Source organism: Mustela lutreola, chromosome X (genome assembly GCF_030435805.1).
Source record: "Mustela lutreola isolate mMusLut2 chromosome X, mMusLut2.pri, whole genome shotgun sequence".
Taxonomy (NCBI): domain Eukaryota; kingdom Metazoa; phylum Chordata; class Mammalia; order Carnivora; family Mustelidae; genus Mustela; species Mustela lutreola.
This window is the reverse complement of record NC_081308.1, coordinates 27,017,871-27,036,892: the sequence shown is the minus strand read 5'-3', so window position 1 is coordinate 27,036,892 and position 19,022 is coordinate 27,017,871. Positions and strand designations below refer to the sequence as shown.

Below are 19,022 nucleotides of genomic sequence, written 5' to 3'. Positions count from 1 at the left end.
CGACTTTGTGTTCCCCAAGTTGTCTGAGGCACTGCTTCACTGGTTGTAGTTGGAGTGCAGGAGAAATAGACCCGAATGTCTCATTCATCTTCGCAACAGTCCTGAGGTGCCCGTGTCCCTATTCTCCTTCTACACAAGATGAAATGCATGCAAATAGCTGTAAATGAATTTTTTTCTCTAGTAGAAAACCCCAAACATGAGAGAGAAGAGGAGGGAGAGATAAAGAGAGTGAGCAAGAGACACAAGCCATCCCTCATTTCAACCCCAACATTTATGAAGTAGATGTTGGGCAAAGTAGAGTAAGGTATCTGTGTCTTTGAAGAGATAGCCTCCTGTGCCAAGGCTCACCAGTTTAGCAGTGGAGCTCAGATTGGATTTCAGCCCCACTGGCCCTTTTGGGCTAACATTCTACAATTGTACATGGAAACCCTGGGATGGACCTTGTTACCTTTTCCTATATAAATATTCTTTTTTTGCATGCCTTATCTAATACTTTTTTAATTTAATTTAATTTTTTTTCAGTGCTCCAAAATTCATTGTTTATGCACCACACCCAATGCTCCATGCCATACGTGTTCTTAACATTTTCATTCAGCCTCGCCACAGTGCCCTCTGGAAGACTACACCAAGGTTTATCACCATCAGCAGAAGATATTTTCCTTAAATAGATTAGTCCTCAATTTTTCCCACTTGCTCCGTTTCTCTGAAAACTCTCTGGTCGGCACCCAAAACTAGAATGTTGTGTTCTTGCTCAGAGGCTTAGAGGCATGTCAGAAATGAACACAGGCTCCAACATAACATAAATCAAATAACAGATGTAAAGAATTCGGTTATGGAAGCTGAAGGAAATAAGCTGGCTTTTTTTTTTTTTAAGTTTTTTATTTATTTGACACAGAGAGAGAGAGCACACAGCAGAGGGAGTGGCAGAGGGAGAGGGAGAAGCAGGCTCCCCACTGAGCAGAGAGCCCGATGCAGGACTCAATCCCAGGACCCTGGGATCATGACCTGAGCTGAAGACAGATGCCTAACTGACTGAGCCACCCAGGCGCCCCTAAGCTGACTTATTTTATTTAGGAGCTCGCTGTCAGATTTTTATTGGAAACTGTGGTGATGAAGCAATTTGAGAATACCCGTTGGTGTGAAGTATTAGTAATTAATGCAAAAAGGCTCAATTCTCTTAACTGTTTATTCTTTAGTAAAAATGTATTGAGGCATTATCATGTGCTGCATCCAGGCATACCCTGGTGAAAAAATTATATAGAATTCCCTTAATGAAGATTAGGGTCTCGGGGTGGGACAGATGATGAATTAATAAATAGGCAAATGTATATACACTTGGAAATTGCCATCTGGGCCAAGAAGAAAGGGGGCTAAGACGGAGAAAAGTAGGGAAACCAGGGATGGGCTCATTTTCACAGTTGCATTAAGTGAGCTCTGAAGTTCATGAATGAAAACCAGCCATGCAGAGAGTACAGATAGAAAACTCCAGGCTGAGGGAACAGCAAACACAAAGGGTCTAAACCAAGAATAAATTTGGTGAGTTCTAGGAACACAGTACCTTGCAAGTTCTTCTCAAAAATGCCAGCTTCTCAAGTCCACCCTGGACCTGTGGAATCAAAAACACTGGAGACAAGGGGTGCCCGGATGGCTCAGTCAGTGGAGCGTCCTACTCTCGGTTTCAGCTCAGGTCATGATCTTAGGGTCATGAGATCGAGCCCTGCGTTGGGCTCCAAACTCAGTGCAGAATTTGCTTCAGATTCTCTCTGCCTCTCTCTCTCTCTCTTTCTTCCCACCCCTCACCCCACGTGCTCTCACTCTCTTTTGCTCTCTCGTTCTCTCAAATAAATAAATAAAATAAACAAACAAACAAATAGAACGCTGGGGACAGGAGCCTGCAGACTCTGTGGTAACAAATGCTCCGCAGTAACAATGAGGCATGCTCTTAAGTGAGGACCACTGCCTTCTGGGGAGGTGTGAGCCATGTAAGGAAAGGTGAGAACAAGACAGGGGCAATGGCAGTAGTAATTGTGGGCTCAGACCATGAACATTTTAGATTGTCAGAAACGTTTGCAAATCCAAAAAAAACCTGTTAACTATAAAACCTAAGCTGTCTGAAATAACTCCTGAATTTGAGTATCAATGTCCTTGTGGTTGATATTTTTAATGGCTTATGGATTATTACTTATTTTTAAATAAGTAAACAGATTTTATTAACTGACATTTCGCTTGATGTTTTGTCACATGTAATTAAAATTTCTCAGATAGAAAATATTGGCATTTCTTCTACTTCCTTAGCAGCCTAAAAACATGGCTTGCTTAAATGATTTATTTATACTCATTAGGGACCTTTTTATTTTAATTGTGCATGTTTTGCATTGAGCCTCTGCAGAACAAGGGTGAACTACCTTCTTAGGTCTTTTAACTATGTCAAGCAAAGGCTACGGAAAGCTGGAAATGGGTTGTTTGTTTGTTTGTTGTGGGTTTTTTTGGTTTGTTTGCTTTTTTTTTCTGTGAAGAGAAAATAATTAGCAGTCACAGTTAAGATTACAGAAACAAGTTTCCAAGGAAATTAAAGTCACTTGTTCTTATAAGTAAAAACCTGTCCTTCATGATCAATTCTGTCTTGTTCCTCATTCCTAATTTATATCTATGAAGGCAAAATGAACAACATGCATAAAAGAGGAGGTAGACATTATTAGTGTGGTAGAGCTGTAATTCAGCTCTTACTTTCAGAACTTTGACGTTATGAGCTTCATAGTGAAGCCATGTCCAAAAAGATGAAGAATTACGATGGATGCAAATGAGAAGATGTTAAAAAAGAATTTATGCTTTTGTGTTCGGGTGTGCGTTCTTTTTCGAGAAAAAAACTAGAGATACTTTTTTCATAAAAATGCAGGGATTCTTATGGGAAAAACCCAGCAGTTAATTGCTATTCTCTGTGCGACACAAATTTTGAAAGTGTGGTGACTCTGAGGGAAACCAGTAGCTAAAATATGATTACTGATAATTGTTTGGGAAATAAAGGCCCCAAATTTCTTCATGCCTACAAACTTCATATTGTTTTCCTAAGATCTGGGTGCTTTTTTTTTTTTTTTTTTTTTTTTTTACTTGAACTTAACTTCCCTCTAAGTCATCCTGATTATGCTACATCTAGGTCATTAGTTCTGAGTCTGTTTCATTATTTATGTCCTTATTCTGTTTGTTGGTCAAAAGTGGTCATGCCCAACTATGAAAACATGCAAAAATGGCCCCAAAAGCTGAACGCAGGGAAGACAATGAAAAGAAACAGCATAATTTTTTACCTTCAGGCTACCACAATGAATGCTGATGCTGGAAAGGAATGTGGCCGCATCTCTATTAAAAAAGAGTACATGTTTCAATGGCATAATTTATTGTCAAGAAAGTCTACTAGAGGCAGAAGTGATATGAAAGGCAGAGGGATGTCTCAGCTCCATACACCACCTCAGCATTTGACAGAGATCAAGGAGTTAATCTTATGGAAAGGATGGCTGTTCTCCATTTTGTTGGAGGTCTATGAGCTAGCCTCATTATGTTAGTAATGAGAATTCACCTAAGAAGCCTCTTGAAGAAAAACAAACAAACAAAAAAAGGTGTCTGACCTCTGAAGTTCAAGGGTAAAAGAGATTGAGGAACTGGATGAAGTTCATCTATGTAGTAGATGCTGTAGGCACCCCAGCCAGATGCCTTCACTAAACTGGTGCACTCATCCCCCAGCCACTGAGAGTTGGCTGCTAAAAGACTCATGGTTGCACCCTTTTCCAGAAAACCTCCATGAGGCAAAAAGAAGCCACCTTGTCTGGGAAATTACACCACCTTTTTCCTACTCAGACTGCCAGAAGGCAGCTAGTGGCCAATAACCAATTGAGATTGCGGTAGAAAAGGACAACCCCTCTGTCTCAACATGGAATGGACTATGGAATATATTTGTTCTCCAGAGCTCCCCATGGGATCAAGCTGATGTTGGGCTCCAGCTGAGACAACATCCTTACTTAGCTTGTCCCCTCTGCCTGCTCCTCTCACTTAAGATCGTTCAGACTCTGCTTCTCCAAATCCCTAGCCTAAGTCAGTAGATGGCTGAGACAAATGCTGAACCTCCACCCTGGGCACCACACCAGGCAGTAACCCAACCAGAGTAAAGAGCCAAGAATTACAGTTAACAATGGACATTTCCAAGCCACATGCATTTCATGAAAGGCTTTCCTACATCTTATCTTGTGTTTCTTTGTTATTCATCCAATGACATTTGAGTAGCTCATATGCCCCAGGTATTTTTGAAGCTCCAGTAGGCCTCTGATCCTCTAGGCAAAGCAGCATATGGTCCTTGACTCTCTTGGCCCCATTGGTGGGCACTCATTCCCATCAGGATAATGAAGCCATCTAGAAATGCAGAAGCTGCAAAACACAGCTGGGCTGTACCTGCCCCCAGTTCATGGGTAACTGGGTCCTATTAGGATTTCCCTGCACCCCATGTAGGAGTTCTAATAGTGCTACTCAAGTCGTTTATTTGCAGGACATGACTTCCATATCCTCCCCATCGCCTTCTCACTACTAACCCATTGTGAAAAATCCTGGGATTTTTCCTAACATCTCCTCTTTGTAGACTGTTTTCCAGGGGATTTGGTTCTCAAATATTTGTTCAGTCAAGTTTCATTGTAGAGAGAAAGGCTAGTAGTCACTACTTCATCTTTTAAGTAGTGTTTGTGACATAAAAATTCTCCCCCCAGCGTGTATAGCCTTAGAATGGCCTTTCAGACTCGACTAATTTTGAATTTCTCATACGTGACATGGGTCTTCAATGAATGAGTAGGTTAAGATTTCAGGAAGAATGTTTAATGTCCCTAAGATGGGACATTATCAGTGGCCCCATTAATATATAAATAAAACACTTTATATGTGTGTACATGTGATATGTATCATGTCACACAGTTTATAAATAAACTCCTAGGTGTGTTGCTAATTCACACATCCCAGAGCCTCCTCCCCTCTATGCCTGCTTGAGGAGCATATCAATGCCTAGAAGTGTACTAAGTAAGTGTACTCAGTACTAAGAATGCTGCTCCTAACTGTGGCCTTCTTCAGAGTGTCCTGGATCTCCACCACTGGCTCCCCTGCTTGCTGAACATCTACAAGCCTTCTCTTGCTTCACTTCCTCCTAACCAGTTTAGATTCCATCGTATGTTTTTCAGTGACATTCCAGCTAAAATTTAAACTCGCTTGTCCTTGATAAAGAGACACCTGACATGACCCCAAACCTGGATCCACTGCTCTCTGCATGCTTACAAGGAACACTGTTGGAGAAGGAGAAAATAGGGTGGATGGGTTCAAGATTTCAAAAACAAAATATCAATCCTCAGCCTAAACGTGTTGCCATCTGGCAACCTCACTAGTTTCTGAGGTCAATTTCTGTCATGGTCTCTTGTCACACCTAATTCAAATGTTCCCACTTCCCCTGAATTCATGTTTTCATTCAACGAATACTTGTTGAACACCGATTTTATGCCAGTTCTACTGCTTCATACTTCATAGAGGAATCAGAGGCCCTCAAAATACAAATCCCTTGACTTATTTTTTTCTAATCATTTAAATTGACCTTCTGTACCCAGTAGCACAGTCCCTTAACTATGAAGCCAAAGCTTCTCCCTCCAAAATGGTGTTCTCTTGTTAATAGATAATTCCTTTCTTTAGTTGCAATATCATTGATACTAAAATCTTAAATCTATATTGGAACAAATCTTTAACTACATAAGGATAAGCAACGACCTGACAACCAATTTAATTTCATAAAAAGAAGAAAAACTTGACATATAAGACTTATATATCCTTCTAAATCAGTACTTTTATATCTATAATCAGACAACATTTAATGAAGTGAAAATGCTGCCGGCATGAAACTAGTCATAATAAAATTAGACTTGGTTTGCTCTTTCATGGAGAATATATTCCAGATATTTAAGTGATTCAAAGAAAACCCACAGTATAATGGCTCCCTTCCATGTTTTCTCACTCACTGCTTCCAAACTAGAATAAAATCTAATGAAATTCTGGTCACATTTAAGTAACAAGAGTTATTGTTCAGAGGTAATGGTACTTTTTTGACATTTCATGTTCAGAGTTCAATAATGTAAACATATATTTATATGAGTAATATTAAGAGCTCTAATATCAAAAAGATAATCAAACACAATGGGACATCCACTTAAATGACACAAGACCTGTATTGAGTCTTTTTTTTAAAGATTTTTTTTTAATTTATTCATTTGACAGAGAGAGATCACAGGTAGGCAGAGAGGCAGGCAGAGAGAGAGGAAAGGAGACAGGCTCCCTGCTGAGCAGAGAACCCCATGCGGGGCTCAATCCCAGGACCCTGAGATCATGACCCGAGCCAAAGGCAGAGGCTTAACCCACTGAGCCACCCAGGCGCCCCCTGTATTGAGTCTTTACATAGCATGGTGTCTTGTGATTTGGTGTTTAGGGAGCCATATTTCTTACTTAGTACACTTCTAGGCATTGATATTCTACAACAGCAGTGAGCCATCCCCATACTTACCCATACTTCCATATCACAGGGTACAGAAGTGCCACAGGAACCTAAGTCAGATGCCAAAGTAGAGGCTGACTCAGACACTGTCCTACCTCCTTTTTCTCTTCCTCTCTTCTACCTCCAGTTACCTTCTTTCCTTTGTTCTCATGGGCTTAGTGCCCTCCTGATGATTCCTAGCTGGCTAAAGATTTTCATTCTGCTGTGTCCTATTGTGATATCCCTTCAGGGTGAAACTTCCAACCAAATGATCACTTTACCAACTGACCTTCTCACGTGCCCACATCAAAGCTTCCTTTGATCCTAACAGAAATGTAATCCAGATTAAACTAAACATATGCCTTTTGACCCCTTCGTTAATGATAATACTAGTAGTGGTAGTGGTGGTTGTCAGGGAGTGGTAGTAAAATTTATCATAGATTTCCTCTGTTCCAGCTCAGAACCTAGAGTTCAATAGTTAATTGAAAAAGTCAGTTCAATCAGGGAATCGTAAAAAAGTATGTCTTAAGCATTTTATTCGATCTTAAAATAGTCAACCAGGATTTTAATGTTGTGTGAAGGTTTCTTCTTTAAGTGTAGATTCACTGATTAGACTTCTCCATAAATCACACTGATGATGAAGACTTTGTGATTTACAGTTCCAGTTTCTTTCATGTAGACAGAGCACATCAGGAAACATGAAAGGCATTCTGAATACAGAACCCTTCTAAATTTTTCAGATTATTTTCCTGATCTTTCACAGTTGCCTTGTCTACACCCAGCTGAACAATATTTACTTCTCTTGTTCTTTTTAAAGCACCTTTCTAAAGGGTTTAAGCTGGTTTTCATAGAAATAATAGCTTATTTTCTCTTAGACTTAAATTTCTTTGGTTTGTTAAATCTTTAATTAAATTATGTAATTGCTGTACTTAACTAGCAAAATCAGGTTCTAGACCATACATACAACTGAGAACTCTACTAATGAGAGTTGAAGGCTGTGCACCCTAGAAGATAGCTCTAACATTGTATTTAGAGGCTGTAGGAAGCCCCAGTCACTGTGTTTCACAGAAGCATGAAGACTGGCTAATCTGCCAAGTCTTAAGTAGAGACCAGTGAAGAGAACGTCTACAGTAATTGCTAGATGGGGACAAAAAAAAAAAAAACAAAACAGATGCCACCAGATCCCATGATGACAGGGGCAGGATGGGTAGGAGAGTGAGTGAGTGCTCTGATTAATGATATGTACTGGACCCTAATTTTTAATCACCTACATTTTCAAAAACACCAATGGAGGATTAAAATCTGTATCTGGGACTTGGAGTGGGGGGTGGGGGAGGAAGTGAAAATCCAAATATTCTAATAAAAGGCATTTGAACATGTGCATGATGTAGTCCAAAGGGAGCTGAAATCTGCACGTGACTGAGCTGGATACTCAGTGGCTGAGAAGCACACTGGTGAAGACAGATGATTAGCAGACAGAGTTAACCTGCACCTTTGTTGGACTCGGACTAGCTGCATGCCATCTCTGTAATGCTTTCCCATTTCCAGTTCCCACTCATATCATCTTTATTTATGGTTCCCAGAAACAGATGTTATCATCCAGAAGAGAATGCCTCCATTTGTAATTATTGCCCTTGTCTGGGTTTTTCCATTGACATTTAAGAAATCTGTTTTCTAGAGGTGCCTGGGTGGCTCAGTCCATTAAGTCAACAACTCTTGATTTCGGCTCAGGTCATGATCTCGGGGGTCGTGGGATGAAGCCCCACATAGGACTCCATGCTCAGCAGGGAGTCAGCTTCAGGATCCCTACCCCCCACCGCATACATGTGCACGTGCGCACACACACACACACTCTCTCTCTCTCTCAAACAAATGAATCTTTAAAATAAATCTGTTCTCAGGCACCTGAGTGGCTCAGTCAGTTAGGCCTCTGCCTTTGGCTCAGGTCATGGTCTGAGGGTCCTGGGATGGAGCCCTGTGTCGAGCTCCCTGCTCATAGGAAGCCTGCTTCTCCCTCTCCCACTCCCCCAGCTTGTGTTCCCCGCCCTCGCTGTCTCTCTCTCTCTCTCTCTCTCTGTCAAATAAATAAAATCTTTAAAAAATAAAATAAAATAAATCTGTTTTCTAACCTTTTATTACACAAAACAAAGTGATTATGGGTCATTTCCTTTTAGAGATACAAATTTACATTGATGGATTTACCTCCATTCATGAGATTCTTTTAATCTCTATATTTATTCATAAGGCAATGGAATAATAATATTTACTATCAATCCCTATAAAAACTTTCTCTGACTGATTCCTATAGCATTCCACTGACATGAAGTTGAATAAAGATGAATACATCAGATAGGGTTTTTTTCATGTCTATGGTCAGACAGAAAGATTTCTTCTGTTTTCCTTTATTTTTATTTTTTATTGATACATAATTCACAAACAATAAAATTCACCCTTCAGGGACATCCAGTTGGCTCAGTTGGTGGAGCCTGTGATGCTTGACTTCAGGGTCATGAGATTGAGCCCCACGTCGGGTGTCCAGTTTACTTAATAAAAAAAAAAATTGGGGGGCGCCTGGGTGGTTCAGTGGGTTAGGCCTCTGCCTTCGGCTTGGGTCATGATCCCAGGGTCCTGGGATTGAGCCCCACATCAGGCTCTCTGCTCAGTGGGGAGCCTGCTTCCTCCTCTCTCTCTGCCTGTCTCTCTGCCTACTTGTGATCTCTGTCAATCAAATAAATAAATAAAATCTTTTAAATAAATACATAAATAAAATTTAAACACACTCTTTTGAAGTATGCAATTCAGTAATGTTTTGTATATTCACAAGGTTGTGCTACCATCACCACTGTCTCATTACAGAACACTTCCATCGCTCCCAAAAGACACCCATGATTCTTTCATATAATATTCTTAATGCTCATTTTTAAAAAACATTAAATTCTGTAGAGTGATTATCACAATGTTTTATATTGCCTAAGAACTATATAAGAGTCTTATATTCCATACAATACTACATTTTAGTGGTGAGATATTGAGGTTGATTTGATAGGACAATGCCATTCTTATTTAGAATGTACATACTGGCTCCTTCTCTTTAGAGTGGGAGGGAATTGGAGGGTTATAGATGAAGTCAGTGTAAACAGTGGTTTTATCAACATAGTGAACCAGAGAAATAACACCTACCCAGATCAAGCAAGTCAAAGCAGCCTATATACCCGAGTAAGTGATGTTGTCCTTGTACATAGACATTACATTACACAAACTGTTCTCCTAAGTGAGGGAATTTGTCCGTTAGAAATTGTTCATTGGAACATTTGGACATCATGCATCATGTTAAAGATCCATAAATGTCATCTCAATAGGGTAGATATGATGCATGGTAATATCCTCCCCGTATCTGCACAGGGTTCTTCTACTCACTGGATCATCATGATGCATTGCATCAGAGAATCCCATTCTAGTGCTTCAGAGACAGTAGAGAAGCCCCTTGGGAGCTCTCCTAAGTCATTGCTACAAGGACTAAAATACCAGGAGACCAGTCATTCCTAGGGCTTGACAAAATACCCTAATCTCTAAATGAATCTATTTATTATGCGGTTGGTACAGTGTGAATATAGTATCTCATGATTGAATATATATTTTTATTATTTTAAAAAAGGGTCCATTTCTGGTTGCATGATGAGTAGAATTTAGAATCCAGCAGTGTATTTTTTTGTTACTTTGCCAATTCAGAATTACTTTGGAAAGTTATAGTATAATAGCTAAGAATATGTACTCTGGAGGCAAGCAACCCTGGTTATGTATCCCAGGTTCCTCCATTTTGGCCCATTGAAACTTTGGCAAGATGAAACCTCTGCAAGTTGTTTTCTCACATGTAAAATGAGAATTCTCCAACTATACCCCATAGGATTACTTGGTAGGAATAAAATTATCATTATGTAGACAGAGCTTATCACAGGATTAGGCACCTAAGAAATGCTCTATAAATATTAGTTATTATTATTATTCACCCATTCACAAGTGTTCATAGTTGCAATGGCACTGTAATAGAGCAAATGTCACTAACTGCACCCTAAACAGAACAAGATATCTTGTAGTTCCCATGTGTCTGTTTCTTTGCTTTTAAATGTTCTCATTTTCCAACTTGCACTTGACTATTTCATATAGGCGCTTCGAGGAGAAATTACACCTCTGAAAGAGAATGTCAGCTACGTCAATGACCTTGCTCGTCAACTCACTACATTGGGCATTCAGCTGTCACCATATAACCTCAACATCCTGGAAGACCTGAACACCAGATGGAAACTTCTGCAGGTAGGCACATTATGAGCATTGCAGTTCCTTGATACAACAAGAGGATATATGGCTAAATCTTGTTTGTAAGGTACAAGAAAAGTAGTTTCTGTGTGATGTTCTGGATAATATTTTGTGAATGTAGAGTATTTTATACTATTTAGTAACTTCCTACAGAAATTTTTTCAGACCTACTAGTAATAATTTTTTTAAACAACTTAAAGTTAGACTTTCCTATATCTTGCAATAAATATGGGAAATAGTGCAGAATCATGACAGACGGACTTATTTACTATCATACAATTACTTTGTACTATTATTGCTTGTATTCTTTAAACATCTTTTATCTTTGGAATCCTAATTCAAACAACAGTCAATGATAAGACATATTCTAAAATCTTTTTTAAAAGAACATGTGAACCATGAGAGACTATGGACTCTGAAAACAATCTGAGGATTTTGAAGGGGCGGGGGTGGGAGGTTGGGGGAGCCAGGTGGTGGGTATTAGAGAGGGCATGGATTGCATGGAGCGCTGGGTGTGGTGCAAAAACAATGAATTCTGTTATGCTGAAAAGAAATTTTTTTTTAAAGTAAAAAAAAATGATTCTGAGACAATAAAAATAAATAAACAAATAAATTTAAGAAGAATAAGGGGAAAAAAAGAACATTGTGGGGGCATCTGGGTGGCTCAGTGGGTTAGGCCTCTACCTTCGGCTCAGGTCATGATCTCAGGGTCCTGGGATCACGTCCTGCATCGGGCTCTCTGCTCAGTAGGGAGCCTGCTTCCCCCTCTCTCTCTGCTTGCCTCTCTGCCTGCTTGTGATCTCTCTCTCTGTCAAGTAAATAAATAAAATCTTAAAAAAGAACGTTGTGGGTGCCTGGGTGGCTCAGTGGGTTAAGCGTCTGCCTTTGGCTCAGGTCATCATCCCAGTGTCCTGGGATCAAGCCCAGAGTTTGGCTCCCTGCTTCGTGGACAGTCTCCTGCTTCCTCTGCCACTCCCCCAACTTATACTCTCTCTCTCTCTCTCTCTCTCTCTCTCTCTCAAAAATAAACAATCTTTTTAAAAAAATATATAAAAAGAACATCCTATCACAAACTTATATATATGAAGGTTTTTCATAGGTTTGCTGAATAAATATAGGACCAGAAGCATGCTCAAAGTCACACTTACTAGCTATGGGACCTTGGGCAAGTTATTTAAGCTTTCTGTGCTTCGGTCTCTCATCTGAAGAAAATGTGGATATTAAATGTTTCTAAAATACCAGTCTATTATTAGGACAAGTAAGTCAAAAGATGTGGGAAGTGCTTAGAACAGTATACATAGTTACATAGTAAATGCTGTATAAATTCTAGCTCTTGGTGTTATTGCAGTTATAATGATGATTATTATTATAGCATACAAGTTTTGGAATCAAACTTACTGAGTGACCTTGAAGCCACTTGTCCTCTCTGATTGTCAGTTCTCTCGTCTCTAACATATTTGCTGTAATAGTAAACAAATTAGTTCACGTAGAGCTGTTAGTACAGTACCTGGCTCATAATAAGAACTCAGAAAATATAGTGTGTGTCTCTGTGTTCCCCATGTGAGGGACACTGTGTAAAATACCCCAAAACCCTCAAACTGATTTTACTATGGAATTAGAGAATTGTTTTGTCTCCCTCTCCAGTTTCATAGGGTGCAGACATTATGCTTCTGAGAACGGAGAGGAAACTGAGTTTAAAAATATTTGTTTTCAGTGTTTTAATAGGAAAAAATGATAAAGCAGATAACTTTTTATATTGACAGTCCGTTTAGCAGTGTGATTGAAAATCCTGTTGAAGAATTGCTAGATCTTTCATAAAAACAAGTTCCAAATTCAAGACCTCTTGAGATCTCCTATAATGTAATTCTTGTTGTGATGGATAGTTTCAAAATATTTGTATGATAGACTGTTATAAGGGACATTGACCAAAGCAAGCAATATAGCTAAGCAATTACATGCCTTTCTATGTCTATTAGTTTCATAGTGGCTAAGTACTATTAAAACCTTATCAACTTCATCCTTAGTATGTTTTTTTTATTTCTTTTCAGCGTAACAATATTCATTGTTTTTGCACCACACCCAGTGCTCCATGCAATCCGTGCCCTCCCTAATACCCACCACCTGGTACCCCCAACCTCCCACCCCCGCCCCTTCAAACCCCTCAGATTGTTTTTCAGAGTCCATAGTCTCTCATGGTTCACCTCCCCCTCCAATTTCCCTCAACTCCCTTCTCCTCTCCATCTCCCTGTGTCCTCTATGTTATTTGTTATGCTCCACAAATAAGTGGACGGGACTGGAAGAATATGTTTTCCACTTTAAGCATAAATAAGAAAAGTAATAAATGTCCATGGAAAAGCAGTGGCCACATTTGTTCTCTTTAAGCACTCTTGAACTGTATCTTAAAATTTCTTTTGAAGAACCAAATGCTGAGTGCCTGGGTAACTCAGTCGGTTAAGCATCTGCCTTTGGCTCAAGTCGTGATCCCAAGGTCCTGACATTGAGCCCTGCCTCAGGCTCCCTGCTCAGCAGAGAGTCTGCTTCTCTCTCTGCCTCTTCTGCTCCCCCTGCTTATGCTCTCTCTCTCCCTCTCTGTCAAATAAATAAAGAAAATCTTTGAAAAAAAAAAAAAGAGCCAAATGCTACATTTGCCTTCAGAATGTGGTATGATTTATGATCGTGGCACCTAAGGTTACAGATGAGATCAAAAGATTATGACTGATAAGGAATTTTTTTTTAAGATTTTATTTATTTATTTGAGAGAGAGAGAGAGTATGGGGGTGGGAGAATCAGAGGGAGAAGCAGACTCCCTGCTGAGCAGGGAGCCTGATGCAGAACTTGATCCCAGGACCCCATGATCATGACCTGAGCCAAAGGCAGTCACTTGACCGATGGAGCCACCCAAGTGCCCTGATAAGGGAAGTTTTTAAAGATCAGTACTAAGTGAGTCATTATAGTAGCACTCTTTATTTAGATGTAAAGTATGAGAAAATATTAATAGCCTAAGTTTTGCTCATTCCTTAGAATGAATAAAGACTTGGTTATAATTGTAGGGAAGTACATTAAAGGAGTTGATGTAGTAAAAAAAGGACGGGAGTGAATAGTATTAGCCCTGACTTCAAACTGAAGCTCATTCTTTGACCATGTTATCTTCAAAAAGCCTTTATCCTCCCTCAGCTTTAATTCCCTCATTTATAAAATGAGGCAATCCATTTGGACTCAGGTCATATCAAGCTCAATCCTATGATTCTATTTCTGGATATCTGGGGAGGAGATATGCATATGACAAAATTTAGTTTAGAATCAATACAGTGGCTTCCTCTATTCACGTTATAGAGGTTGCTCATGGGGAATTGTGTTTTTCCTTCTTTCATTTTAACTTTTAAACCCTTCATTCCAAGCCCACATATACACAGCTTTCTCATACTAAACAGCTCGATGAGTTCATGGTACATGCTCTTGTTGTAGCAAATTTCACATGTTGCTATTTTTGGACATGAACTTAAGGATAATGCTTGAAAAGTGTTTTCAGCAGAAAGCTGATAAATCCAAGGTTTGGGGTTGCACATAATTGAGTCAAATGGATTTCATTTTTTTTTCTTTGACCATAACTGTAACCAACCTGCTATTATAAATGGGAGTCCTTGTTCAGAAAGTGAACAAAGCAAAGAAATGAGGTTCACATCAAATAACTTCATCCGCATTACTGGCAGAGCAAGTCATATGCCCTGTTAACAACATTTTACAGTTAGAAGAATGTAACTGACCAAAGAATCACCTACCATCTGTGGAGGGAAGCTGGAGCCCATCATCATTATGACATTCTATTTCTAGAAAAAATAAAAAATTTAGTTGTTTACAATGCTATGTCAGTTATGACATCTTGATAAAAAAAATTAGTACAAATTCATCTCTGCTTCTTTGTCTACTGAGACAGAGAAAAATTAAGAAATAGAGAGTTGGAGTAGTGGGAAGGCACATATAAACCTAAGAAAATCTCTTAAATTTGGGCAAAATAGTATAATAGAAGAAAGTGAGTTACACAGTACCAGGCTCTATCTACTTGATACCAGAATATCCTGGGTTTAATTAGACAACCCATTAATTTTTATTTTAAAAGAAAGCCATACTGGTTTTTTTTTTTTAGCTATGTGTAGTATCAGTCAAAATGATAGAAACAGATAAACCATGTATATATGACATCAACAGCAGAGTAAGACACAGTCTTGATTTATCTATATATCAAAATAGTGTAAAGAGAGCTCAGAATTTATTTGGAATTCACAAATAGAAGTTTAGAGACATTGGTTTCCCCATTTGAAACTCTGTCAGAATAAAATCCTATTTTCTGCCTCAGAGTGGACTCACTGGTTAAAATGTTTGCCCTAGACCACGTGACTATGTGTTTTGGGCATAGGAAACCGTCATTCCTTGTAGTGAGGAGGAGTTTTCATGTACATTCCCTCATTTAATCCTCATAACATAATGATGATGCCTTACAATTACATATTATCACTATTCTTTTTTACATGTAGGGAGACTGAGGCTTAGACAGAGAAACTGACACGGTCCCAGTCACAAGCTTGTAAGTGTCAGTCAACGTGTGAATCCTCTATTCTGAACTGTGACCACCCCACAGCCCCTTCTGTTTCCTCTTATCAAAGTCCTGTTTAGTTTGGACTTCACAGAGTCATACTTGAAAGCTAGTTAGGGCATCATGGGCATGAAATACTTCACTCTTTCCCTGCTTCTCCCCTCTTTTGAATAATTCTCAGGGATATTAACTTTGAAATCTCCCTTTTACGAACCAATGGATTAATGAGCCCAGCTCAGTGTACCCCTTAAAATCCCACCGGTAGTTTCAAATATAAGACATTAGAGCATTACATTCTTCATTGTCTTTAGAACTCAGCAACCATCTTAAAATCAACCAAAAGCTACTTTAATGAATTAGTTCTGAAAGCAGAACCAATGCTAATATTTGACCCAATAGAAACGAGTATCAAAACCAAATGGGAAGAAAATTAAACTGATGATAAACTTTTCTAATGTTGAAGCAATGGGTATATGTATAGCGACATAATCATGCGCTTTACTCACCAAGCAGCAGCACTATAGGGGATATTCTCCTCCAGGGAAGTACCGCTAGGGGATGTTCTAACCGTTTCTCTGCATTACGAGTAAACCCATGAAGAGCAACAGAAGCTACAAATACACTTTAATATAAAGAGTACATGCTTTATTGACTGTGGGATGTCTCGAATGTGATCACTTGAAAAATATTGAACATGAAGATATTTCTAGGCATGATATTCTTTAAATATGTTTAAGGACAGTATCATGAATTATGTATGCTTTTAAAGGTTTCCTAAGATTCTTCCGAAGTCATGCAGACAATTATATACTCCATCTTCACATCTGTGTTAACTTTCTGTCTCAAGGATGTAGACCCTCATCTTCTGCAGATCCCTGTGTATGTAGCAGACACTGTAATTGTCCTATCTGGTCCAAAGACATCCTAACCAAAATCTTCTTTCCTGCTTATGCCATCCTGGGAAGAATTTTATAGATGGGTTTTCTCTTAATACTTCCATAAAGCCTCACTCTTTCTCCATGTTATAAAAAAATATGCTATTGTGACACTAATACTATAAAAGTGGTACCTTTCAGATCTCTGACTTATAAATTCTACAGTATTTTCTGACCAAGAATTTGGTCTACATAATCAACAAAGATGAGTAAGACTGTAGAAGGACATGGGATCATATGTAGCTGGCCAACAGAAATATTTGCATGGCTATGTTTTCTAAAGATTTAACCAGAGTTTTAATTGAAAAATTAAAAATTCCAGCAGAGCAGCTTATGATTTTTACTTTGGTGAGATAGGTTTTGAAAGCAGGCTGCTGTCTATATATATGTGTTTGTCCTTATCATTGAGCACAGGATTTGATCCTTTCAATGTGTTGACAGATTTTGAGCGTTTTCTTCAGACTCTTTTCTTTATTTTTAAGGCTACTGTACTAAGCATTTGGCATTACGGGGTCCCTTCTAGGCGGGGAGCCTAAGTGAGCTGTGCCATCTGCTCTTACAAATAATGTGGACCTATTACTAACTGAGGGTAAGGAGAGGATATCTGACTTCAGTCCCTTTGGTTGGGCAAACGTTGTTTCTACCAATGTCTTCTTAGCATGTCCTTTCTTGGCTGTTTCTTTAATAATACCTAAAATGTTTCTGCCTGTGGTTAGACCTCAGAACCCAGGAGAAAATGATGAGACTAAGGCCATTCTCAAAGGAAACGTGTTTTCCTCCATTAGTGGTTCTCAAATGTTCATAAGCATCAGAATCACCTAAAGACTTATTAAATCACTGGGATCCACTTCCAGAGTTTCTGATTCAGTAGGTCTAGCTCTGGAGTTGGACATTCTGCCTTCCCAGCCAGCTCCCAGGTAAGGCTGATTCTGCTGATCCAGGGACTACACTCTGAGAACCATCGTCCTACATTAAGTTGGCCAAATACGGCCAACCTTAAAAGATTTTAAAAAGTGTCTTCTGTAACATACTTTGAAAAAAGTTTATGGTCACACTGTGGAAAATAAGCCTAATGCCATGCAGAAAATTCTGTATTAGAGGAGTGTTACAGTGCTACAGCAACCTGGAAACCGAAGCCCTTAACTTGTCTTCCAGGCAGAAAGAGGAGGGTGAAGGGAAATTTCTCGTAGATTCCTTTTAGTAGGATTGAGATGTTGTTAAGTGTCATATACATATCAGGTTTCAAGGACTCGGCACCAAAAATAAAATATTTTTATACTGGTTACATGCTGAGGTGATAATATTTTTATGTATTTGGCTAAGTAAAATATATCATTAGAATTGATTTCACCCATTTTTGTTTTTATGATTATTCATCCTTGGGTATTCTTCATGAAGACGAACAAAGTGAGCCTGTTGCTTCAAGTAAAACAACGGGCACTGTTTCTTTTTACTTTTTTTAATGTGTCTACTAGAAAATTTAAAATGGCATATTCCTCTCTCATTATGTTTCTTTTGGATAGTACTGGTCTACAACAAAAAGCTAGCATAGATGAGATTCAGCTGCAGAGCTCATTAAAATACCCTCACCACCACCCTTCTCCCGCCCCAGGATGTAGGAGGCATTAGGTGAACCCTACGATTCCCTCTTTCTATCGAGGTCCTGGGAGAATCTGTTGAGATGTAAGTAGTACTTCCATCATGAAGGGATCCTCTAGTTCTTGGAATGTTAATAAGGGATCCACGGGCTTGCAAATATTGGAATCCACTATCCAAAAATATTGCAGTGCTGTAGGAAAAATGACCCTAAGGCATTCTAAACTGTAAGTAAAAATATTTCAACTACAATGGTAAGTTTGATGTGTCCCCTGACTGGAGTTTTTAAAAAGCTGAAAGGGAAGGAAATGAGAAGAACAAAGAGGAGAGAATGTGTTTGTTTTAGAGAAGGCTAGCTCACAGAAGGATTTGTTGACATTAGGAATAGAATGACCCATGAAAAAAGGATAATTAAGTTCTAAGAAAACATCTTCTCAGTGAGGAGAGAGCAACCATTTATGTTTAGCCTCATCTCTGTTTAAAAAAATAAATAAATAAAAAGGAAGTGCACAAATCCCTTTAAAGCTTTGAAGGAATGAGGAATGAGGAATGAGGAATGGGTGCCTCTCAAAAGCCCAGGATAGCTCTGGCCCTTAGAACACACTGAGGTCAATGTGTACTGTCAACCTTACCGTCGTTTACCTCAGCCATTGTGGCTTCCAGTGTTTTTACAGCCAATTGAACGTTATTTAGGAAGAATGACACTGCAATTGCCTAGGTAACCTTGAAAGTAAGGTTGACCCAGCTGCTCCAGATTGCAGCCTCCACACTCCAAAGAACAGTCTAGTTTTCAAGGGCATTCTCTGTTGTGGGGGGGGGGGGGAGGTCATTGCAATGTGTGGGACTAGAGGGAGGAAAGTGAATGATATAGGGGGTGTTACCAAAAAAAAAAAAATTATATGGGATACAAAATGAAGCCAGTGGAAGTCAAAGAAATATTTATTGGTTGAAGAGAATGAAAGGCATATTAATTTTCTCCGAGCTTTTATAAAGTGAATCCAGACCTTCATGAAGTTAGGTTATCTGATTGCATGGCCTCTCTGTCCTC

General features: G+C 39.1%; 1 protein-coding gene across 7 annotated transcripts in view; it reads left to right on the top strand.

Annotated features, from left to right (window-relative positions):
* Positions 1-19,022, top strand: part of DMD (dystrophin) — a 2,248,143-nt gene that overhangs the window by 1,917,450 nt on the left and 311,671 nt on the right. For all 7 annotated transcript variants that reach the window (XM_059157899.1, XM_059157902.1, XM_059157904.1 and 4 more), the window contains exon 60: positions 10,703-10,849. In XM_059157899.1, coding sequence (XP_059013882.1) covers positions 10,703-10,849 — 147 coding nt within the window. The remainder of the gene's footprint in view (positions 1-10,702; positions 10,850-19,022) is intronic.